General features: G+C 41.8%; 1 protein-coding gene across 2 annotated transcripts in view; it reads left to right on the plus strand.

Moving 5' to 3' along the window:
- LOC125000943 (E3 ubiquitin-protein ligase Midline-1-like) overlaps window positions 1-23,412 on the plus strand; it is a 50,301-nt gene extending 26,889 nt beyond the window's left edge. For both annotated transcript variants that reach the window (XM_047576717.1, XM_047576716.1), the window contains exons 3-10: window positions 7,990-8,085; window positions 13,443-13,550; window positions 14,949-15,097; window positions 15,629-15,756; window positions 16,704-16,847; window positions 20,304-20,465; window positions 20,559-20,766; window positions 20,853-23,412. In XM_047576717.1, coding sequence (XP_047432673.1) covers window positions 7,990-8,085; window positions 13,443-13,550; window positions 14,949-15,097; window positions 15,629-15,756; window positions 16,704-16,847; window positions 20,304-20,465; window positions 20,559-20,766; window positions 20,853-21,201 — 1,344 coding nt within the window. In that variant the 3' untranslated portion in view covers window positions 21,202-23,412. The remainder of the gene's footprint in view (window positions 1-7,989; window positions 8,086-13,442; window positions 13,551-14,948; window positions 15,098-15,628; window positions 15,757-16,703; window positions 16,848-20,303; window positions 20,466-20,558; window positions 20,767-20,852) is intronic.
- Window positions 23,413-25,103: the final 1,691 nt, after the last annotated feature.

Raw genomic sequence — 25,103 nt, forward strand, 5'->3', positions numbered from 1 at the left:
CGCAGGTTGACTAATACTGCTTGTGTAAGCAAAGAGAATGTAAAAGATACAGTAACATAATTTAACATGTAGTGTACATGTTGGAAACACGGGTGGACACGTCATGGGATTCGGCCTCTGTTTAACTCTGAGGTAGAATTTGAATTATACACATAATCATCACAGGTGATGAATGTTTTCTGTGGAGCTGCAAAGAGCAAAATCCATATATATATATATATATATATATATATATATATATATATATATATATATACCCCATTATCCTCCCTTAAAAGTGTAGGATTTTAGGGGACCCATTAAAATCCATTATTTTTGTTATTTGCATTGTATATGTTGTCTTGTTAGAGCATATTTAAAATAAAACAAATTAAAAAAATTAAAGAATCTTAATTTGCAATGTTCATACATATGTACACACGTAATATGGAACTTGATCCCCACACATTAGCCCATCCAAGGGAGAATACTTGGGGCAGTAGAAAGCTATGCAAAGTGTCTGTGGGGGAGTTTAATGGGTTGGCTTATGCATTTTTCACAGAAAAAGTTCAGCTGCTTATGGAATATTATGAACTTGTACACAGAAGAGCACGAGAAAGAACATTTCTCATGGCATGGCAGCGCATAAACTTTTCATGTGCCATTTTCCAAGTCGTGCAAGATGGTTTTGTTTGGGGCTAAGCACAGGGGTTTCATCAAAAATATATGAAATAAAACCAAAAACTGTGCAGTGACAACAAAACAACAGAACTAGTATGCACGCTGGCCACAGGGCAGAAAAGAAATCTTCATTGTGTATGCGTGGCAGAGATACACTCGACAGTGCCATCTGTACAGGGCTACCCCTGTACTCACAGAATATAGGGTTACCATACACAACCACTAAACCACTGAAGCTTTAAGTAAATACACAGAAGACGTTTACTCAGGACAGTTTAGTGAAGTTTTATGTAGGCAGGATTCTGCTAAATAAATAATCTACCTTCTGTGTGACGGTACCTTGTGAGGACACTGAGCAGATGGGAAAATAAAGCACATATGACTGCTTCATTAACTTTGAAGAAAGTTCTTTCTCACGCATTTACTCATAAACACAAGTGTATCCAGGGATGTATGTTTGCACACACATATGCTACTCTTCCTTTGCATTAATCCCAAGGCAGACACAGGAAGCGCTTCCTTTTCTGCAAGGGATTTGGGCGCTTGGAACATGACGTGGAGGTTAGGATACGCAGGGAATATACTAGTTTTTGAAATAAAATGGAAACAATCCATCATTTTATATTGAGAGAAATTTTCTGTCAATTAACCTATAGCTCTGTTGTACATTGTACAAGTCACCAGTGCTGTAGTGAATGCTTGCTCAACTGCTTTTCAGTCAGCTTTAAAGTACCAGCTCATAACGTTTGTCTCTCCCTTCTGGTAGCGAGAGTTATCACATGCCAAGAGTCACCAGTAGTTCAGTACTTCAGCATCAGCATTATCCAACGAGGAAAAGTCACACAAACTTTAAACCACATGAGAGTGTCACCACAGACGCCAGATTTTAAATTCCGGTAATCTGCACAACAAAGTTTAATCAGCATCGTCTGAACACATTGGGCAAAGTCTCTAATTTAACTTAAAACAAAAGCAACTGAATTTTGAGTTTCCTTCCTTAATCCAAGTGGTTTCTTCCATTCTAAATGACTGGTGGGGAGTTTAAGTTTTTACTGAGCATCTGGTAGTGGTGCACCCTCCTGTTTACAGCTTTATAATCACAAGGAATTAGAACGTTAATTCAAAAGTTAAAGTAAAGATAGAGTATTCCTAACCACATTCACTGTTTTGGAAGGGACTCATCCACTGACTAAACAGAACTTTTTTCTTCAGATCCCCTACTTGTTTTTGCCTGATCTTCAGTGACAGAGGTTTAAAATATATCTCAGCCCCAGGATAAATTCAGTTGCAGAAGCCGAACATGCTGTTCATGTCAGGTCATTTAACTTTAATTCATTTCGCTGAATAATCACAGCTCATTTTTGTTTACTCTGTGCATGCTAGTTCTTTGTAAAAGCAAGCGGTAAACCGAGACATGAGATAAGTAAACAAAACTTAACACAAGCATTTTGTGATTTTGTAGCGCTGTACGCAAAGACGATATAATAATCTCTACAGTAAACACTGCATATTGTGCAGCTTTCAAGAGCTTTGCAGAATCACGGAAATGAATCGAGGTCTTAGCTAATTGTCACGGGAATCAACCCACCGCCGTGCAATATTTATGCCCAACAACACGTCTTATTTTTAATTCATGAAGACAGAAAACTTTGGGGAACTTCTTCAAAGAGCAGGTACAGCACAGAGCCTCCGTTTGTCAGGTAATTCAAAAACTGGAAATGCTTAAGATGTTACCGGCGGTCCTACTTTCTTCAGATATTTTTCTTTCTTTCTTTCACTCTAAAATCTGACACGTTGAAACCGTTTTGGTCGTATTTTCTGGAACATTTCATGCATATCACTTTTTTGCCCTGACCTGCTGGGATTTGAGATATCCGCACTCTCCACGGGAGGGCGAATATCAGATTATTGGAATGGTTTCCTTTTTTTTTTTTTTTTTCTGCAGCGGCAGTGGTGGTGGTGGTGTGTGTCTGATAAGAGCCGTGGAGGTTATTGTGGGAACACCCATCCCTTTTGCGGAGATAAAATTACCCCCGTCACAGGAAATTGACGGAGGAGGCGGTTGGAAATAGCTTTTAAAGTCCTTGGCTCCGGGTCTGAGGAGAAAGAACCTTGAGGATAAAAGATGGCAGCTGCTGTGTGTGCGTGTCTGCCAGCTTTACTTGCAAATCACAGGTTTGTCGTGTTTTGTAGTTATCCACCTTCTTTAATCAGCTGTCCCTTGTCTTGTCAAGCACAGGCAGAAGACACTGCGTTTGATTCACAGCCTTGCTGATAGAGACAACATTTAGCTTTATGTACTCCAACTGTCTCATCCATCTCCCATATCATGAAAACATTTACTTCCACACGTTCTTGCCTAGTACGTCTTGTTATATCGACACTTTTTAAACTTCCACCATGACCTTGGCGAGCAGTCCTTAAATGAGTCATTAAAGAGCAATAGAAGCAAAAATGTTCTGACCTCCAGAGGTGATGTGAAAGTCTACTTCACAGCGGTGTCAGCTCAGTGTGACTTTGCGCCTGTCAGCTCTGCTAGATGTGATCAAAAGTGCGCCGGGCTTGTTTCAGTCAGGGCATTGAAACATTGCTTCTTAACGCAAGGCTGAAGATCAGTTCGGGATAAAAGTTCCACCAGTCCTGCAAAGTAAATATGTGCATTCACTGGTCACTTTATTAGGTACACCTTGCTAGTAAAAGGTTAGATCCCCTTTAGAACTGCATTAATTCTTTGTGGCATACTTTCAACAAGGTGTTGGAATTATTCCTCAGAGATTTTGGTCCATATTGACATGACAGTTGCTGCAGATTTGTCGGCTGCACATCTGTTATGAGAATCTCCCGTTCCACCACATCCCACAGATACTCTATTTCATCGAGATCTGGTGACTGTGGAGGCCGTTGGAGTACAGTGAACTCATTGTCATGTTCAAGAATCCAGTTTGAGGTGATATGAGCTTTGTGACATGATGCATTAACCTGCTGGAAGTAGCTGTCAGAAGATGGTCTACTGTGGTCATAAAGGGATGGACATGGTCAGCAACAACACTCAGGTAGGCTGTGGCATTTAGACCATGCTCAGTTTGTTGTCCAGTTGTCCAGTGTTGGTGAGTCTGTGTGAACTGTACTCTCAGTTTCCTGTTCGTAGCTGACAGGAGTGGCCCCCGGTGTGGTCTTCTGCTGCTGTGGCCCATCTTCTTCAAGGTTGGACGTGTTCAACTTCTGACCCCTCACATCGACAAGACATTTTCATCCACACAACTGCCGCTGGCTGGATATTTTCTCTTTTTCGGACCATTCTCTGTAAACCCTAGAGATGGTCTTGCGTGAATACCAGTAGATCGGCAGTTTCTGAAATACTCAGACCAACCCGTCTGGCACCAACAACCACACCACATTCAAAATCACTTAATTCCCCTTTTTTCTCCATTCTGATGCACGGTTTGAACTTCAGCAAGTTGTCTTGATCATCTCTACATGACTAAATGCAGGTGTACCTAATAAGGTGGCGAGTGAGTGTACTTCAGTGCAACAAGGTGAGAAAGTTTAAACCACTGGAGCGAGATAATTTCTTTCCAGCCATCTCCAAGATTTATTTTGCAAGTAAACATTCTCTGCGTATGAGCACTTGCTCTCTGTGCATCAATCACAGTGCTATCTCAAGTTTGTTTCATTTTTTTTTTATGATTTATGCCTCCTCCTGGATTATGCTTAATCTTAATTGATTTTTTTTCAGCAGATATTAAATCTCTTTATCAACATTTTGTGAGGGGGTTGCATGCTTTGAATGCCAAAGAGATTGGTCTTTTCAGTTTTATAAAAAAGTAATAATAATAAAAGTCTCTTAAACCTGCAAATTAATCTTGTTGTTGTGCTTATTTGCACATCTCTCAGGTGCAGATATTAATTTTAAGATATGTTTTTGTTCACCTGACTAATCGGAATCCAACTTTTACTAAAACATTAACGTCCAAAAGTGATAACGGCGATTCCTCCGTTAATCCAGATATTTTATAACCCTGCCGACGGACCCATTCACCCGTGTATTTCTGATTAAAGAGCCATTAGTATTGAACTGCCCATGTCCCCATGTCTACAACAAAAGCCTGTCTGCTTCTAGCCTCAACTGGAAACAAAAAAAAAAAAAAAAAAAAAAAAAAAAAGCCCATTATATGAGAATTTACTGTGCATTGTGTAGCACTCACAGTCCATTTTCGTCACTTGGTGCTTTCTTGTCTTTCAGTCAAATACACACACAAACAGACAACATCCTTTCTCACTTTTCCCCAGAACCATGTTTCAGTCTTACGTCCATTCTTTTCATTTTTTTCTCGCCCTTAGTACTGTGCTTTGCTTTCGGCTCCATTTCGCTGGGGTCGTTTCGGTTTCTCCGAGAACCGAAACAAAAAAATATTTTTTGCAATGGAGCAAACACCAATGTCCATGAAATGCACAACACCCTCTTCTTCCTACAGGAGATAAGTAGGGCCCCCCTATTTGGCCTTGGATTCATGTTAATGTGCATTGAATGGAATTTTAAATTGCGGGGGAAATTAAAAATATATCTAAAAAATGTCCAATCAACCAAAGATTATCCAACCTAGGGGTTGGGGACCCCCTGTTGAGGACCTATGTTCTACAACTTCTATTGGCAAACTCGAACTTCCAGTCTCATGATTCCTCTTCGGTTTCCCGTCTTACTTTTCAGCTGTCCGCCTTTGTTCTCTCTTTACTCGACTCAGACTTTCTGTCTTCATCTGTGTGCGAAGGTCCCTCTGATCTCGCTCGAACACGTAATAGAAACAAGGAAAGTAATGGAGTGATATTCTGGCAGCTCAGTTAGGAATCCTCAGAACACAAGCCTGCTCAGTGTCACGGTAAATCTCCAAAAGACGGAGCTCCTCTGAAGTTTAGTCGACGAGCTGTCTCCGTGTGTGCGATGCCCTTGCAGACGTTCTTAGGTTATCAGGGCTGCTCCAGGGTGATTTAAGTTCACTCAGAATGGTTTTATTCTCCACTTGTTTGACAAAAACGGTGAAGAACGTAAGGAAGATGAAACAAATGATACTGATAGTAAACACTTTTACTTACACTTTTTAAAGAAGGAAGTCGGGGAGACGTTACTGTAGGTGGTGAGAGCTATGCATAGTCTGCCTTGGTTTCAAAGAACGCATTGTTTTTGGGTGATAGAAGCAACTTTCCATTGATCAAGAGCAGATGCTGTTGAAGGGACAAGCTCCCTGTCTCAAATTAAGTCAGCAGACCACAAATCTTGATGTTGAACTGCTGCATTGGAGGCACAGCTGCATATGCTCTGCTATGTTTACGACTGCCATCGTGTGGCGACGGAAACCCTGCGAAACACAAGACATGACTTACCTTTTGACTGAATGCAAAGGTGGACACATATTCCTTGATGTGTTCCACAGAATTCTTGACAATCCCTGACACTTTGCTCCTGGCAAAAAAAAGAGCAAAGAGGTGGAGCGTGAGGCGACCAGGTGATCCCTCGGATCATCGGAACCTGGGTTGGCAAATGTCTGTATTTCAAAGCTGCTACGCTATAATATATATATACCCCTCCAATAAAAAATAAGTATTCTTGTAAATAAAACTTGTTTAAAGTGTACCTCGGGATCAAAAGCAGACACGCACACCAACTTTTCATTCTCGATTTGGGTATGTGAACATTTTGTGTCCATGCATCGTAACCCGGAGTTAATCTGTATATTAAAACAAAATGGCTTAGCCTCGCTGGTTCTGGGTAGAGATTAACTTTACACAGAAAGTGTTTTTCGGGTCAGACAGGCGGCGGAAAAGGATGATGGACAGACGAAGAGCAACGGAGAGAGGTGGTATGGACGCATGAGAGGGATGACTGACAGGTGTTCAACCTGGCGGCTGGGTCAGGCAGTTTAAACTGCATGGATACTGTAGATGTGGGTTAACCCCTTTTAACACACAAAAAAGATGAATTTACAGATACAGGAAAGGAACTTCTCACTAACGATGTTTTCCCTGAGGATTACACTTAGCGTTTTTCATTAAAGCAAGTATGTGATGCAGCTCCTGACTTGTCGCAGTGTTTCCCGCCCTCAGCCTTTAAGAGGTTTTTTTATTATTAGCATTTTTTTTATCTTTACGGAGAATAATAACGACCACAGCGCCATATTCCCATTCAGGCAGACCTTTATGCTGCTGCTTTTGTGTGTCATCGCCGTATTAAGGCCATCCATTAAGCCCCTGGAGCTGATACAGTGCATGCACAGAGGCAAAAAAAAAAAAAAATCTCTCTCTGTGCTTACCGTTGTTGATGCAATTTAGCCTCTAGCCAGGACCTTTATAATCCTCAGTGTAACATCAGACACTGCGTTGTTTATGCTGCTGCTAAAAACGTGGTTAAAGGTTAAGCAAATGTAGCATATCTAGCTAGTTGTGTTTCTTACTTGGGTTTAACAGAAGGTAAAAGGATTTCCCTGAAATCCGCTAAAGGGGAAACAGCGCTAGCGGTTGCGGCCTCTCTAATTTCGTCTTTTGCAAGACTTTCACCAACGGTGAGCTCGGATTTATGCGGAAAACAGTTTACAGAAGTAAGAAAGCGGAGACGCCGCATCAGAGCAGCTTAAGCACGCTCGGCTTGGCAATATTGCGATGGCCCTGGAAGTAAAGGCGACAGCTTGTGCCCCAGCAGCGTCAGAGCAGCAACAGAAATAAAGAGAAAAGGGAGGGAGGAAAAAAGAAAAAAAAAAAGAGGAGGAGCGTTAGGGGACGTCAGTGACGTGCCGTCACCTGTTTGCCGGTTCGTTTAGCCCGAGAGCGCTGCTGCGTGCTCTCACAGGGAAAGCTTTTGATGCCTAATTTTACGCTCGGCCGGGTTTGCGCATGGCTCTTTGCTCGGCGGAGTGGCTGTCCCAGTCACATCCTCTGCTAGAGTAGGATCCTCGGTCGGAGGATCGGACGGGGCAGGATGAGGAGGCAATACAGGGATGAGGGGTATCACCCACGCTCAGAGGTACGGGGGGTCACCGAATGCACCTCTTTAAAAAAAGAAAAGCCACCAATGCGAAAGCTCCTGGGAGCTCTTTGTGCAGAAGAAGAGTTGAATGAAGAGTGCTGCTCATAGCTGCACGGAGGAATCTAACGGCATCGCTCAGCTTTTTTCATGTTTTCTTCAATATAGCTTTTTTCCACTCGGTTTACAACTTTTTTTTTTTATTGTTTTTGGTTTTCTGATTTTTTTTGTAACCTCTGCTCTCCACATCTGTTTCTTTGCATGCATGTTCTCTGTCACTTTCTTGATTGTCTCTTTTTTTGTTGTTTTTGCTACAGCAAGCCCTGGACTCCAACCTGAGTAATCTGATCAAGAGGAACAATGAGCTGGAATCTCTTATGGGGAAACTCATCCAGACCTGTCAACATGTAGAGGTGAGTCCCAGTGGCCCTGAATTGTAGTGTGTGTCTATGTATATATGATCTTTTATTAATATATATTATTATAGATCTGGCCTTGGTGCATGTATATTATTCTAATTTTTTTATTATATCTTTTATATTACATCTTCTTCTTTAGACTTTAATTCTAACAAGATATATAACTGTATCTATTAGCTTAGCATATAGCACAACTTAGTAGCTAAACTGAGGCAAAATGAAGCAAATCCTAAAACTATTATTATCTACTGTTTTGATTATTAAATAAACTATTGAATTATTAAAACAGCACATTTTTTTCTTAATATTTTGTTAAATCTTTTATATATTTTTTAATATTTTTGCTTTTTGTATTTATTGTACACATTTTTCTCTATCATGCCTGTTTACCACTTGAAAAATAGGTGTTGCACTATTTTCAAATTATTATTTTTTATATATTTTTAAAAAATATAAAACTGTAAAGCTCTGATTCATTTCACCTGTGTTTCGTGCTTAATTGCGTTTGCACTGATCTTGACGCCATTCTTGCAATAATAATATATCTTTAAAACTTACTTTCATTTTTAGTTCTCGTTTATTTTAATATTCATTTGTGCAGAAACTGGGATAGGCATGCCTTCTTTTGCAACATCACAGCATCTGCTTCAGCTTAAACACGTGCATTATAAGGACATTAACTAAGTGTGTGAATGTCTGCATGTGTTTAACTCTTCTGGAAATACGGAAATGCTGGGCTAAGCCCCTCGGTTCACGCTCCCCTGGCGCACTAAGGAGCTTTAAATAAAGCAATGCTGCGAGGTTAAAAGGCAGAAATGTTTTAGTTTAGGAATAATGGAAAGCGGCCTCCCTGCCTGGCGAGGCCTTCGCGAACTGTAAGGAAAGAGGATTGCGATTTATTAAGGAGATTTAAATAGCTAAAGTCCTGCGCACATATTTTTTTCCGCATGTTTTTGCGTCACCGTCGGATAAGCTGCAGGTCGATGTTTTCATGATGCAGGAATTTTTGATCCCTTTTCAATCCTTTTGGAATATTGAACCTGCATGTCTTCTTTTTGAATTATCAGATCCTATTATATGCACAAATATACATCAAATAGCCTTGTGGTACAGTGGTGGGAAAAAAATCAAAAACATAATGGTGATAATGCACCAAAAATATACACGAACTCAGTAGTGTAAGCTGTCTGGTGTACACATGACGAATGTGATGGGATTAGTGAGAAAAAGGTCACACAGCAATATCGTCCGGCGTGCTGTTAATGGGTCTGAATATTTCACATCAGATTAGGCGGCTGCTGCAAAGCTGTTCTGAAGACGGCTGCTGAAATTCTCTCACGCGCCTCAGACTCCAGATGTGGTGCAAAGACAACCGGTGTCAAAAAAATAAAATAAAATAAGACAATACTCACGTCTTACTGCATCCGAGTCTCCATCTGTGCTCCGATTGACGCTGACGTCGTGTTTCGCGCCACCGCGACACCATTCTGCAGCCTTCTCCGCTGCCGTTTGTTACACGGGAAAACGGGACGCCATCGCAATTTAGAGGATCCGGTTTGAGAGGGGTTATTTTAGGCGCTCCGTTTGTTTTTTGTTCCTAAAATGCAATACAGGAAGTGATTCAGTGAACAAACAAGAAGATATAGGATGAGCTGATTTTTAAAGATTTGAAGGCAAAACAGTAGCAGCATCTTTGATGTTTTTGGCTTGATGATAGCTCTTAAAGTTCAGCTTCTCCTGCTACTTCACAAAAGTTGGGTTATCCCCCCCAACCTTGAATTATTTGTGCATTTATGTGGTTAAATTAATCACTTAATGTAGCTGCAGGATGCGGCCTGTCATAGTGATCACATGCTCCACGGGGCTCTGCCCAGAGTCATTAGATGCTCCAGATCCGTGCCCACTGCACTGTCTAGTTTAATGCAGATTTCATTTGAATGTCTAAGGCTACGTGATGTCTCCTTTTTTTAATTTTAAAAATGATTTTCTGTGAAAGTGCGCACAAGATGACTCGTGCGTTGCAGCGCAGCCCCCGCGGGAGGTTGCTCCCCGGAGATGAGCAATATCGGGGGCGCGTCACGTTTATTCACATCGAGTCCTTGAAATGTGCTGCAGCTACGCAGACTTGGATGCAGACAGTGGTCAGGAAGCTACTGACTAGTCCACAGTGTTCGGTGCATCATGAAGCAGTCGGCAGTTTGCTGCGTGTTGCGGAAAACCAGGGATGATAGCTGGTAGTTTATCAGCTTTTAACATTGATGCATTATGAGGGCGTGCATGATTAACAATCACAGCCTCTGGGCTGGTTTGCGTGCAGTGTGTATAGCACTTAAAGTCACAATTTTGCTGACATGCAGAGTCCTGTGAACCCCAGGGGTCCCTTGCAGACATGGATGCAGAAAACATGAGTAGACTTTGAGCGTAGCTTGGATTATTACATTTTGTTTTGAATGGCTCACATGCTATTTTAGGTCCGGTTGTGAGACTTCTACGGCCAGGCCTTCTCTAGTTGGCGAGTGATTTATTCTTTTTTTTCGTTTGCATTTCATTTCTGCAGTCGTACACGCCTCTGCAGAATCAAAAATGTTCCGTAGACTTGGGGCTTTGCAGTTAAAATCCCGCGTTCTTGAAGTCGATTTCATTACGGCTGAAATGTTTCCCCTTGCAGCCTATATTTGGCGACATCTGTCTAATTCTCAATTGGAGCGCATGGCACAGCCCCCTCCCCTTATATAGCATTTAAGAGGGATTACTTATGTTAATGAGTACACCACACATGCCTCAAATGTATGAACAAGCAGGATTCATTAATCAGCGCAACTGGGCGAAAGTTGTCTGTTTTTTTCTTACTAAGAAAAAAGGGAAAAGAAGTTACTAAGAAAATATGTTGCAACATACGGCCCAAAGTTGCCCCAAATGCAACGACTTTCATTCTGGTTTCATTCCAGAATATATGTTTTTTTTTGTCTCTACCCAACGAGGCATTAAACAATGTAGCTGCTGCACGTTTTTCTCAATGTAAAATCAATCACAGTGTTCCCCAGAGCTGTCACCGCGCTGTTAAAGAAACCAATTAGCAGGGTTAAAAAGACAGCTGCCGCAGCGGCGATGTCACGCGTTTCAGCTCAGCGTGTCTCACATAAGCGGTGAATTGTCACCTGCGTGGCAAACGGTTCCTGTTGGCGACACGATCCCTGAAAATCACATGAATGCCGTTTAGGATATCGTGGCGGTCATTTTCAGCCTCGCTCCGACTCCGCGGAAGAAACGCAAGCGGCTCCTCGTGATGTCATTATTAAAACACCTGTCGGCGTGGATGTGTGTTCGTTAGAGAGTGTTTGTATGAATAAGTCTGCGGTCTCCCGTTGGCTTGGTAACACTCGCAGCCGACTTCCCTTTCAGTGCTCCCAGCGCTATCGCTTAGCTGCAGCAAGAAAACACTTTACAAGGTGCTGAAAGGCCCCGCGAGGAAATGACCACAATGAGAAATTACACTTTAGGTTCGGACCCGCAGTCTCATAATTGGACTTGAACAACTTTTATAGTCGCTCAGACTGAAAAGGTTCCAACAGCAAAGCCAAGGACCCTAAAGGCAGAGCTACTTTGAATGTAAGACTGTCAGAACAGTATCAACTCTGCTTTTCCCCAACACCCTCCGGTCAAATGAAATCATTTTTATTTAGCTTAATTGCCATCAGTGGGATTTTAGTTAAATAGTTGTTTGAATCCACTGCCACTTAAACCAAGAACACATCTTATTTAAAACAAAACGTTAAGGGCTGGGCATGTTCCTCATTTCCACAGTGTTTGCTCTGAGTTAAGAAATGCTCCACGTCCTGTTACACAGGCTGTAGCATGTTATCCTAATCAAAGACGACACTTAACATGTGGTGACCACAAATAAATAAAAATTCTACGTAATCCAAGCTACAGGATTTATGGGAAGCAACGTGCTGCAACATCTTAACGTCTGGATGTAATCATTAAAATTAGAAGTGCTATTCAACTCATTTCGCAACACAGCTCTTGAACGTCCCATGAGGCTTCAAACAAATTAGCATATAGCTCCTTTAAAGTGCTTAAATATAACATAAAGAACTTGTAAATATAATCTTGGGTCAAGCCTAGATAATCTACACATTGCTTCCATGATGGTTTATTTCAAATGCCAGATTGCCATGTCGTCAGAATACAAAAAATCAAAAATAAAAGTGCTGCCATATGAATGACATCTTACCCTTGGCTGAGTCCATAACCCTTTGTTCACTCACTGACCATTACTATTTCTATTAGTATGTTGTCATTAGTGTCCTCTATTTTCAGCTGTAGCTTTTTACTTTAGGTGCAAGAGCAAACCTTAAATGGCTTTGTTTTTTGGTTTGCATTCGCACTGCCAATAGAAACAGTGAAGTGACGGTTGGTATAGCAACATCACATACAACACCACTGCATACAGGCTTGATGAGGCCCGGAGTTTACTTTTGGGCCATTACTTCATGTTTATGAGGAGATGTTGCTGACATGGTGTCAGGAATACGATACACTCAGCTCACGAAAGGTTTCTCGTGTGCTAGGACTGTGTCCACCTTAAAGCAGGAGCAACAAAACCCCAAAATCAAAGTGCTCAAAAATGCAAGAACTACCACACGCTCCATGATCGTTCCCAGTCCCTGCGATGCAGACCCACTACAAAAGGATTTATTTCCTCCAACAGTTACAAAAGCTAGGAAAAAGGTCCTGCAGTTTCAAAGAACCCAAAGGTAACTTTTCAATCAATGACGCATCGACCTGTAACCATAACCACATACATCACTACAAGTTCCTGTTGCGCTGGGAAAGTATCCACCCATCTCCAACGGTTATAATCACTAAGAAAACTCCCTGCTGCCCCTAAAGGTAACTTTTCAATCAATGGCAATCAATGCAGTTGCTGGATTCTTAGCAGAAAGTACATGGATACGCCTTCTCAAAGCCCCGCAATGGACTGAAAAAGGACCACAAAATAATTTATATGAAACAGTGAACAGAAAGTGTAGCGCACAACTTTGTAAATAAGGAGTGATTTCACAACCTCTGTTCTTCAGCATGTTGCCGAGTTCCCGTCTCTTGCAGCCACGGTGCTTCCCGCTTATTTTACTTGTCACTCAGGCCTGCGGGAAGCAAAACGGTTGAATGCACTTCATCCTCACTCTCAGACAGAAGGGGCCGACTGATGAATGAAAATAACTTCCTGTCCCCTCGGTCGACATGATGTACAGCCACTAAACATACACCCCCCCCCCCCCCCCCCCCCCTCCCCACGCCCTTCATCAATCTCTTTGTTTTTCTAATACCCTCGAATTGCTTCTCAGGTGAACGCGTCCCGCCAAGAGGGAAAGCTCCTGGAGGAGTGCGATGTCCTGATTGACATTATTCAACAGAGGAGGCAGATCATTGGCAGCAAGATCAAGGAGGGGAAGGTGAGCTGAAAGCTACCATTCCTTTTGCCGTTTTTCTAACCATCTTTCACTATGTACTTTGTCTCGCATTTGCAAGGTTCGGGATCCTTTATTTTGTTGCCCATTTATGAGCCACCTATAAGCCTCCTTGTCAAGCATAACGTATTACCTTACTGGTGTTTAGTACCAACTGTCTGCAACTATATTATTCTGCAAAAGCAAACAAAGTCCCATATTCTGCCAGTGAATTACGCATCGTGCAAATCACTATCTGGGCGACCAAAGCTTCAAAGCGCTTCCCACCAACATCGTTAATCACGGTTTAAACACACTGACATCACTCTAAGGTACCATCCAAGTTCCTTTTCTGTCATCTGCCGTACTTCACCGCAGCCACTTGCCCTGGTCCCCACGCTGCCAGCAGAAGGCAAACTGTTCAGATGCCCGAGATGCAAACAAATTCGGAACAGACGGGAAAAACAGCCTCAGTGGCCAAAAGCAGATCCCAGAGCATATGGGAGGGCGCGTTTCCTTGCACTCTAAACCCGGATGATTTTTTTAAGCTCCGTCTAATGAGACTTGGAATACAGGAGGGATTTTTTTTCAGCCATATAATGGAGGATTTCAGCTGTTAGGATTGGATCGGAGATATTTAGGACAATAGGCTTTTCCAAATTGCATTTCGGTGGAGTGCAAGTTTATGATCGTAAACCACTAAAAAGGCTCTTCTCTACTAATAATAGGCATTGCAAACTTATTTTTGTCAATAGCTATTTTTAATGGATTTAAATGAGGATTACACTGATTCGGGTTCTTCTCAAGCCAACAGCTGATGAAATGTCCTTTGACCCTTAATCCAACCCCTGACCTTAATCTGTCTCCTTTAAAATCTTTGTTTATAGGGAGAGGGGAATGAAACTGAGAGGCAAATAAAATCCCGGATTTCATTAACACGCCTGAAAATATTAGCTGGGAAGTGAGAAGATTAACATTTTAATCTTTTGGCTACTCTTACAAGAGTTTGTATGAAGCTGAATTGTACAATTTCACTTGTAGTTTGTTATTCCTTGCCTCAAAATGGAACAAATGTAGTCTTGGAATGGAAGTTTCATTTGGTTTCACAGTTTCAAAAGAGCTAACTACTAAAATTGAAATGAATGAACTGTCCTTTATATAATTTACCTCCTCTGACATGCATACCGATTAAAATAAACATGAAGGAATAGATGACTCCGCATCAGTCAACCCTGGATTTGACATTTTCTTCTTCAAGTGACTTAGAATTCTTGTCATCCATCCTTGCAGCCTATATTTTTGGGTCATTTTCTAATGTCCTCAGGGAAGCCAGCGCTTTGCTTTCATACTTTGATTCATCCTAACAGCAAAGTTCTGAGACTCCTCTCTTGCATTCCTTTCCAGACGCATCGGCTTCGGAAGCTCGCCCAGCAGATCTCCAACTGCAAGCAGTGCATCGAGAGGTCCTCGGCCCTCATCACACAGGCTGATCAGACCCTGAAGGAGACCGATCACGCTCGCTTCCTGCAGACAGCCAAGAGCATCAACGAGAGGTCAGAAGAGCTCACTCGCTGACCACGCATGCTGGAAGTCGTTCAGCTTAGAGCGCTGAGGTCTAGCTCAAGTCAAAAGTTGAAGAGGACAGAATACAGAATTTGAAAACTTTGTGTACTTGACAACAGCCAGGGCACGATAAGAGGCATTTCATCTTTTATTTAGTCTTGTCCCGCTTGCTGCTTAAGCTTTCTGACTAATTGATTTGGCAAGTGAGAGCAAAAGTTGTGTCTATTATGTGCATTCTCAAGAGGCAAACAAAAGAGATACAAAAATAAACCTATCCTTCAGACAAAAGAAATATTTCAATACGATCTGACACATCAAACCAGCATCTAAGTACTACCAGTAACAACGGCCTGTGCCAACAGTTGACAACTAGGATAGCGGATCCTTACCAACAGCCTTTTTCAAGTGGTCCACCCTACAAAATATTCACTACATTTATAATTGCAAATGTCTATATCTTGGTGCCATCCCTGGTCGTACAGAAATGAGAATCACTTCTAACACTTTTGGCGATGGTCTAGGGTTTCCATGGCAACTGCATCAACCCAAGTGCTGATCCCGGAGATACATCTGACGGACACCTTCGACACCTTTGCCCTGGACTTCACCAGAGAGAAGAAGCTGCTTGAGAATCTGGATTACCTCACAGGTAAGTCCTTTACGTTTTATCAGGGTCCTTCAGTTTTAAAATCAGGATTTGTGTGGGAAGTCCTTTTCGCTACAGTCCAGCTTTGGTCCTATGCTTCTTACTGTGAAACCTACACATTGCCTCTAATTAATATTCTATTTCTGCTTTAAATTCAGATTTGTTTTCCATTCTTTTGACGTCTTTGCTGGTCCAGTCCCCCAGGCTGTTAACTCCTAAATGAATTTTCAATGTTCATTTTCGATGTCCCATTTGCCATCGAAATGCCACTGTGCGAGGCGTGAGCGCGCCGGGCACAAAAACAAGTTCGTCGTGCTTAGTTTTGAAGGTCTGTGAAAATGGCTGGCTCCTATTTACTCTCTGCGATGCATGAGGGCTTCGCTGGAGGGCCTTTTCACTAAGTGAATCAGGCTGAATCACTCGACTGTGTGCAGCCACTCATGACAGAAGGCTCGGGAGAGGGAGCGAGTGACAGACACAGAAAGAGATAGGAAGTGGCTTTACAATCAATTTAAGCTGTGCTGTTGTGTCTTTGTTTCTTTGCCTCAGTCCAGTTTTGTTCTACTAAAGGCATCATGGAATACTTTTATGTATTCTTGTGTACAACAAAAACAGGTAGTCCTATGAATCAGTACATAAAAGGGTTGTGATATCTACCCTTTCTGCTATGTTGATGTGAACAGCTTCTTATCTGAATATTTTATTATTTCTCTCCTGTATTGCTCTCAATGCTCAACCTACCACTCTACTGGAAAGAACCTCTTCAATCCTGTGTGTAATGAAGCCTGGCAACTCATAAACAGAAGTAAAGGTTAATTAGGGCTACTGTCGTAGTTATGACCGACAACCTTAGAGTGTGCCATCACTTTGGAAATTAAATTCACAGCCAGAAGCGAATGGGATGCAGCATTAAGTCCTGAACTTATATTGATTTTCCTCTTCCTTTGCAGCTCCAAGTGCTCCGTGCATAAGGGAAGAGCTGTGCACAGCTTCCTATGACACCATCACTGTCCACTGGACGTCTGATGATGAATTTACGGTCGTGTCCTATGAGCTCCAATATACCATCTTCACCGGGCAGTCTAACATTGCGAGTGAGTATGAATCAACGCCATTGCATTAAAAATAATACAAATTGTTTTGTGATACCTAACAGTACCCCAAGTCCAAGACCCCCAGAGCAATCACTAAGGCAACAGTGCAAGGAAGCCCTAATCGTAGCCCTAGGTTAGTACCTAGCTCATATGAGGAGCCTCTTCTATCTAAGACTGGCTAGGTAGAAACACACAAAAGAAGCAGATGAAAAAGAAGGGAATGAAGGAAGACAGAATTAAACTAAAAAAGAGAGCAGCTTAATTCAGCCTAATGCATGAAGCTTAATACATACTGTAAATGCCACAAAGACTTCTGGAATCAGATAGGAGCATAATGGAGTTTTTGGAAACAGAATAAAAGGATCTTGACACAATAGAGGACACGGTCCAGTCGAGCCAATTTTCCAGTCTTCTAAATTAGTCCTAGTAGCCGCTTTCAAGGATACAGCTACAATAAAGGACACTGGAGTTTTCAAGAAATTTAGGGGTATTAGCAACATTAGGAGGATTCGCCCAAATGTATTTTTTAAGCAAAGACTTTTCAAACTGCGCAACGCTACTCCCCAGAGAGGAATGTTGAAGGAGGGCTGTTCACAAACACGCTAAGGAGTTGGAGCTGTTGCAGCTGCTGTGGCACTTAGCTCATGGAAGCAATTAAGGTACTTTAAGACCCTCAGCATCCAATTAATGCAGTTTGCAAAAATAGCAACCCTTCCAGGAGTCGTACTAGTGGCGGAGGAAGCGCTGTACCTTGTATTGCAAGCAAAATGAAAGTATTCACCACCAACTATATGTTGCCAGTTTGTTTTATGTGTCATACTACAAGTCTGTTATTAGTAATCCATTAATGTGCAAGCAGCATTTAAATATGATTCTGGCTGAGCTTATTTTGCTGTACAAAGAAATAAAGAAAGAAAATTTGCACCTCGTCAAAATACGAAATATTGAATACGAAATTTTCTATTTATTTTTTTTTCACTAATTTGCAGATCTCAAATCTGCACTGACAATCATGCCTCTCTACTGTTGGCAACTAGCTCCCTGAAGGCAGCTGGAAGTTGAAGGGTATTTTTTTCGATATATATATATATATAAAACCTGATATAATGGCAAAGTGGAACCTCCTGAAGCGAAGCCCATGGCCTTTATACCACTATTGCCCTCAGATGTTGTCGCTCATAAAATGACTGTAGCTTAGCGGGGATAAGATTTGACAATAGTGGATCCGCATTGTGTGTAGAGCATTCAGGAAATGATTACACTTCAGTGGAAGTACGGAGTGCCGTACATGCAAAAACGTTTGAGGTTTAAGTGGCGCCGAAGGAGCGAGGCTTCGCATCATGCAGGGCGACAGCTGGAAAATGAATCAGCATCTGCCACGTGTCACACTTGGTGACACAGTGGCTTGTAGACATACTACAGTATAGGCACGGATACACAAGACCCACAAAATCGCAAGCACACTTGAGTGAGCAGCAACTACAGGGAAGAAAATGGGGTCAGGGCATCTGAAGAGGAGCTCCCCTGCTCTCTTTCAATCAAACTGCTTTGCCTTTCTTGTATTTTTCTGAAGCCTTTTTTTGTTTTTTAATCTAATAATATTGCCTTAAAGCACAGAATTGCTACCTACCTTTATTTCTCTTCATTTCGGCTGGGTCCCTACACCCCCTCCCTCATCCTCCCAAGGTTACACGTTTGCCATTGCCTTGTCATTACTTTGCACTCTAAAGCACGTTTAGAACTGACAGCTCTTAACCTAATGTGACACTTCATTTCCTTCTTGCCTTTGCATCCCTGCCTCTCTCTGTTCAATAACACGCTGTGATTTCTCTTTTCTCCCGCCATCACATCCGGTAATGTCAAAGGTGTTGCTGTTGGAGACAATTCCCCCAGGAGCAATTCAGATAAATCAGTATGCAAGAACGGGAAGCCTTGTAATGTTAATGCAATCCAAACATAAAGACAACATCCGTAACTCCTGTGCACAGTGCACGGCCTTTTAAATCGACTCTTCCTGTGGGAAATGTATATGATGATAGCGGAAGACAAACCGTCTTTCTTATCTGCTTTTAGTCTTTGATATGCATGGCACCGCAGGATTCTTCATAATTTTAATTAATGTTCTCAGTTAAAGTCTTATAGTATATTCCTGTAGGAGTAGTTACTTTAATATTAGCAATTACCTCTAGCTACAAGGCTCGTGAATACCAATGTCCTCGTTTGACTCTTGGGTTACCTAAAGTAGTAATTCTTTAAGATTTTCATTAAATCAGACCCCATTTTTTTTTTCCCTTTCCTATAACACACTGGTCTGACGATTCTAATTTAAAAGTTATATGAAATATTACAATCATAATTTCAGTTATTTTATTCATTTATTTCAATCATTTATTCGTCACGTAAATATTTGCTTTGACAAAGACGTTTCAGCTCTAGCCAAGGTCCAACCCAAACAGAAAGTAGACGATGTCACCGGCTTTTTGTGGCTCAGTAGTTAGATTTCACTTGCCATATTATAGCTAGGGACATATTCATATAACACAATACTTTTTACTTGCTAAAACAAACTTCAGAAAGTCCGGTTTCAGAAGCTACAGTACAAAGAAGGAATTTGGGACTAGCAAGGTACTACAGCATGAACCTTCAGAAGTCAAATCCTCTCATGTTTTCATTGACCATCTTGTGACAATTCAGTGTTCTGCTGGGAAACTTTTGGACCCACCTAGACCAGACCAGGCACCTCCACCCCATAGCAATGACGCTCCTTGATGGCAAACTGATCAAATATCCGTGAGATAATCCACAGAGACCCCTCCCCTTAACCCCTAGGACCCCACTAATAACATTGTCCATGTTCATTCTCTGATGAGTCACAACTGGTGCAAGGTGGTCATAATGTTATGATATCTAATTGGTTTTATTTTTGGTTTGTAAGACTGAAAAATTGAGCTTTTTTCCTGTGCGTCTTAGTTAAAGTGACAAGTCTCCATGAAAAGGTGGCGACTGTGTACATTTGTGAAACGGTGTAACATTATGGCCGTCTTGATTTTGTAGGTTCCTCGGGCAAACTGACACGGAGTAAAAATGTACTCCCACGTACACACAAACACGCCCGAGGAGGTAGTGCAGCAGTAGAGCATTAAATAAAAAACACATAGAAGGCACACACGGCGAGAGAGAGCATGGTGCAGCTATGAAGTCAACAAGGTGTGAATAGTTTGCTCTTGTGCCTTTTCACACCGTCTCACCTGTTCCTGCTGCTACAGCCTCAACACAGGCACAACATCACGCCTCGCCAGAAAACTAGAGTAAATGGTTTCTGTTTGGGGGTTGCATAGTTCCATGCATTTTTCAATAAACTTCTGTCTTAATCTAAATTAAGTCATGACTTGTTTATTAAATCTTCCCTCGTTGCCTCTTTTTCTTTATTTTGCCCTCATTTCCCTCTCCACCCAGGCCTGTGTAACTCACTGGATAGTTGGATGATTGTCCCCAACATCAAGCAGAACCACTACACAGTTCACGGTCTGCAGAGCGGCACCAAGTATATCTTTGTTGTCAAGGCCATTAACCAAGCAGGGAGCAGGAGCAGTGAACCGGGGACACTGAAGACCAACAGTAAGAGAACGATGTCTAAAACTGAATGGCAAAAATGGCCTGCAAAAATGGAATTCACTGAACTGCCTACACTTTTTTGTTTTGTACAACCAGGCCAGCCGTTCAAGCTGGACCCCAAATCTGCTCATAAGAAGCTGAAGGTGTCCCATGATAACCTGACCGTGGAGCGGGATGAAACCACGTCAAAGAAAGGCCACAGCCAGGATCGGTTCACTAGCCAGAGCAGCTATGGCGTGGTGGGAAACGTCTACATTGATAGCGGGCGTCACTACTGGGAGGCTCTGATTGGGGGGAGCACATGGTGAGAGCCATACATGTCTAGCTAAGCAAAGGTTTGTTTACATGAGCAAATGTTCAAGGTGTTTTGGTTTCCACCTGTATTAACAGGTACGCTGTAGGCATCGCCTACAAATCAGCCCCCAAACACGAGTGGATCGGCAAGAACTCAGCCTCCTGGGTACTTTGCCGCTGCAACAACTCCTGGGTGGTTCGGCACAACAGCAAGGAGCTGGCCATCGAGCCCTCGCCCCACCTGCGACGCGTCGGAGTTCTGCTGGATTACGACGCCGGGTACCTGACGTTCTACGACGCCGTGGGCTCCCAGCATTTGCACACATTTCACGTTTCCTTCGTCCAGCCCGTATGTCCCGTGTTCAACGTGTGGAATAAGTGTCTGACGATTCTCTCTGGTTTACCCATCCCCGACCATCTAGAGGGCCTGGAGTCTGACAACTGAAAGGCAGACACGAGTGAATTGGCGTACACTCATTAACTTAAGGCTGCACTGGGCAAGCGTTGAGAAAACCTTTGGACAGAAAACCAGAAGAGTGATCCATCTTCTTTAAGTCATGCAGATCTGCTCTATTTACTCGAGCCAGAAGAAAAGCAGTGAAATATAAACAGGTCCTCTCTAACAGAATCTCGAGAACACTTCAGAAAAAAAAGCAAAAGCCACATTCACCAGTGTGTCGTTGGCCTCTTTCCCACATGCACCACACAACTGACATTTTCCAAATATCACCTGGAGCAGCATTACGTGAGAACTCAAATCCCCAAATCAGTTGGACCAGACATTAACTAAGACTTTGTCCGTCCAGTTGCATGGTACAGAGTCTCTTTAAGGTTCAACTGAGCCAGCGTGTACACAGCAAATATTTGTTCGAAGAACTCCCAGCAAGCAAGTGGGCTTGCAGGTTTTCTGCTTGCCTGTACATCACTACTTACTCTTAGGTTGATATTGTTAGGCGCCACTTTCCACCCCAACAAAGAAATCTTGTAAGAATTTGACTGACGTTGACAATGTCTTGTTGTCTGCTGCAGTATCCACAGGTCCTTTTCTTTTATACATGCCATTTCTGACATTTGTCCAAAGTTGCCCAGTGCAGCTTTAATGTGTGCAAAAGAAAAAAAAAAAGGCCTGGGGTGACATTTTGCCAAGCCTCTCAAATTTCATTTTCTATTCATTATGATTTTACGAAGCAAATATGATGCTGGCTAATGACGAGGTGAGTCCAGGACAAATGGATGACTCTGGGCTCGAAATTCCTGCTCTGAGGCACTTTGAGCTACAATGGGCATATTTGTCCCATGGCTACGAGGAAACAAGCCACAAATCAATTTCTAATTTTCTTCCTTTTCACCTTATCAGATATAGCACTTTGAGAATCTCCGGAAGTACACAGACGGCGTACACACACACACACACACACACACAAAATCATGAACACCTTAATAATCAGTCTTTTTCTGAAAAAGAACCAGATGTATATTTTGTAAATTCATTGCATCCCCTTCCCCTTATCTTTTCCCATTCATTGAAAAGGAACCAAAGTGGCCACTGCTGTCTGTTCAGATTAATTTTACTCTATGATGATAAAATTATTTTTAAAAAGTGACAAGAGAGGAATAGAATAGTGATGATATTATTAAATGCAGGATTCCCTTAAATGTAGACTCGTTTTTGCACATTGTCCATATTTTATTCATGGCTTAGTAGCCTGGAACCTATTTTGGTGCAATTAACATGCTTTCTTATTGGGGAAGTGTTGTGTTGTGTTTGAGTTCTTGCGTTGTTTTATTTCGTGTCATCCGAGTCCTGTCATCATGATTTTATGTGATACATGGGAGTAGTATGGGAGTTGTGTTACAGCTGTAGCCCCAGGATATTGTTGGAAATAAATTGCACAACTGAGTGTAAGTTCTCACTTTTTCTGCAAAATTAGCATAGGGATGTTTTGCGGGACACATCTGTGTTGTAGTACGTATATGACAAAATCGTTTGTTTGCTTTTAACGAAGAATGATTTCAAAATGTTACATTTTACATGTGGGTCATAAATCTTTCGGAAAATATGCTTTTTTTTCAGTTTCTTTCTCTTCATTTTATTCAAACAACACGCCCATGCAAAGGGGGCTGTCCTCAGACGTGTTGCACCATGATGATGTCAGTCGTTTGCACCTCGTAATTCACTTCCTTCAGTGGCTGAATCTTTATTTGGATTGTCCTCGTGTAAAGGGACAAAACAGCAAAACTGCGATTACACTAGCAACACCGTAAAACGAAACTTCTCAAAGGGACACTCCTGTGCTCTGTAAATCAAATTTGTTCCTCGTATAATGATTTAACTGTGATGATTTAAATGCCGCTTCTCAGTGTAAATATAAAGATTAGGTTGTATTTCTTGATGAGATTTTGTTCAACACCTTAAAGTACGGAGGGCAAGCAATTCGTTACTTCTACTCTGTGTTTCCTTGGCAGTGCATTGAACTGTGTGTTTCATTGTGTCTGATACAAATATATAGCGCTTAATTTAATGTTTCCATTTTATGACCATGTTGTTCTGTCTGTGTGGATGTTTTTATGGGAAACAGGATATGAGTGCTTGCACCGCCGTTGTCTGAGATAAGTCTATGAGAAGGTGAAAAATAAACAATGGTCCTTTTCACATTAAAGTGTGCTTCTTCTTTTCTTTTTTCTTTTTTTTTTTTTGGAGTAATATACCAGGGCATATGAGAATGTCAAGAGCCGATTTCATAAAATAGACGAGGTGAAATGTCATGAGCTATTTCTTACGAACACAGACTCAGCAGACCCAAATTTAATAAATTTAGATTTTGGCATTTTAGTCTGAGTAAAGTTACTGCTGCCCTTCGAGATGGCTCTGTACTCACGGCGATGAGCAAAAAACAGGCTTTTAAAGCTGCTATAATCAATATTTTTACATCAGCGATATACCTCGGTACTACCTCATACTATGGGAACAGATGCCGGACAAGCCATTAAACAACTCCTTGCAAATTTCCTTCCACGCAATGGATCATTTAAGCAAGTGCCATGGTCAGAACTCATCTGTAAGTTTCGGGTTTCTGAGTTTCCTGCTGGAGGGGAAGTTGAGTTTATCATGAGAGCTTCCCGTGCACGTTGGGGGTCTCTTCCTGATTTTACAGGACCAGTTGTTTTTATGATGGCATGGTCTAATCCGTGGTACTAGAAAACAAGGCACGGTGCAACAGAAAGAAAATTTATAGGTCATCATCTGCAAATAATAAGTACGTGTGAGTTTGCAAGTCCACCTGCTACACGCAGGGTATACACTTTTATAAATAACTTTCCATAACTGCATTAAATAGTTATATGTGAATGTAAATGTGTTGGACTTTAAACTTTGAAACCGAGTGATAATTAATAAAAAAGGTTTCACAGCAGTTTCACAGTGTTACATCCTTGACACTAATTAGACTCAATGTGTTTTAAATGTATACAGTCGTGAGTCTCGATTTAAAGCCATCTGTGCCTCTCTGGAAGGAATAAGCCAAGGATAAGTTGCATCACTTCTTGATGTGCGGCTGTCCACAGAGAGCAATTATCCTATTAAAACTCCTGAAACCGCTCTGCATATCGTATGGTCCATGAATTTATGTTTAGTAGATGTGTGCAACTGCATCCGGACATGACATGAAATAATTAATTTGTTGTAACTTTATTTGGCTGCAATGAAGTCATTTTTTATTTTTTTTAGACAGCAATTGCATTAAAAAAAAGGGAAAAAAGCCTTAATTCTGACCTTTCCCTCTAATTTAATACAATTTCAGCCAAGTTCAGCAGTTAAATGCACTTTCTGACCCCCGCGTGTTCCCACACAAAACGTCGTGTGACATTTCAAACAATCGATACAATAACTTAATGTGTCTTGGGATTTTGCAGCGCAGTTGAAATGCACCACAAAGGTTGAGGAGCAACTATTATATTAACCTTTATCAAGGGGAGGATTTGCTGAGCTCGTGTTGTTTTCGTTTTTTTTTTTTTTTCACACAACCTTGCTCCGTGTGCACAGCTATATTCACACATGACAACTCGTGTGAACGTCCGGCAGCTTAAACAACTCAGGCCTTTTCTGCCCCTCAAGGGCACCTTGAATATACTTCACCGAGAAGAAGAGACCGTTACTCATTCGGCCGTTCCCCGTGGGAATTTGAACCGCTGGCCTTCCTTCACAAGACGACTTCACCCTCCTTTAGGCAAACACTGTCCCACTTTTGTACATAGCGCCAGGCCTGAGTTGGTGTAGTGTGTTGCCGTTTGTGTGCAACCACTGCAACTGGACTTGTCTGAGCGGTCTTGAGGCTCTGCAGTCCCTGG

The sequence above is a fragment of the Mugil cephalus genome, chromosome 23, assembly GCF_022458985.1.
Source record: "Mugil cephalus isolate CIBA_MC_2020 chromosome 23, CIBA_Mcephalus_1.1, whole genome shotgun sequence".
Lineage (NCBI taxonomy): Eukaryota > Metazoa > Chordata > Actinopteri > Mugiliformes > Mugilidae > Mugil > Mugil cephalus.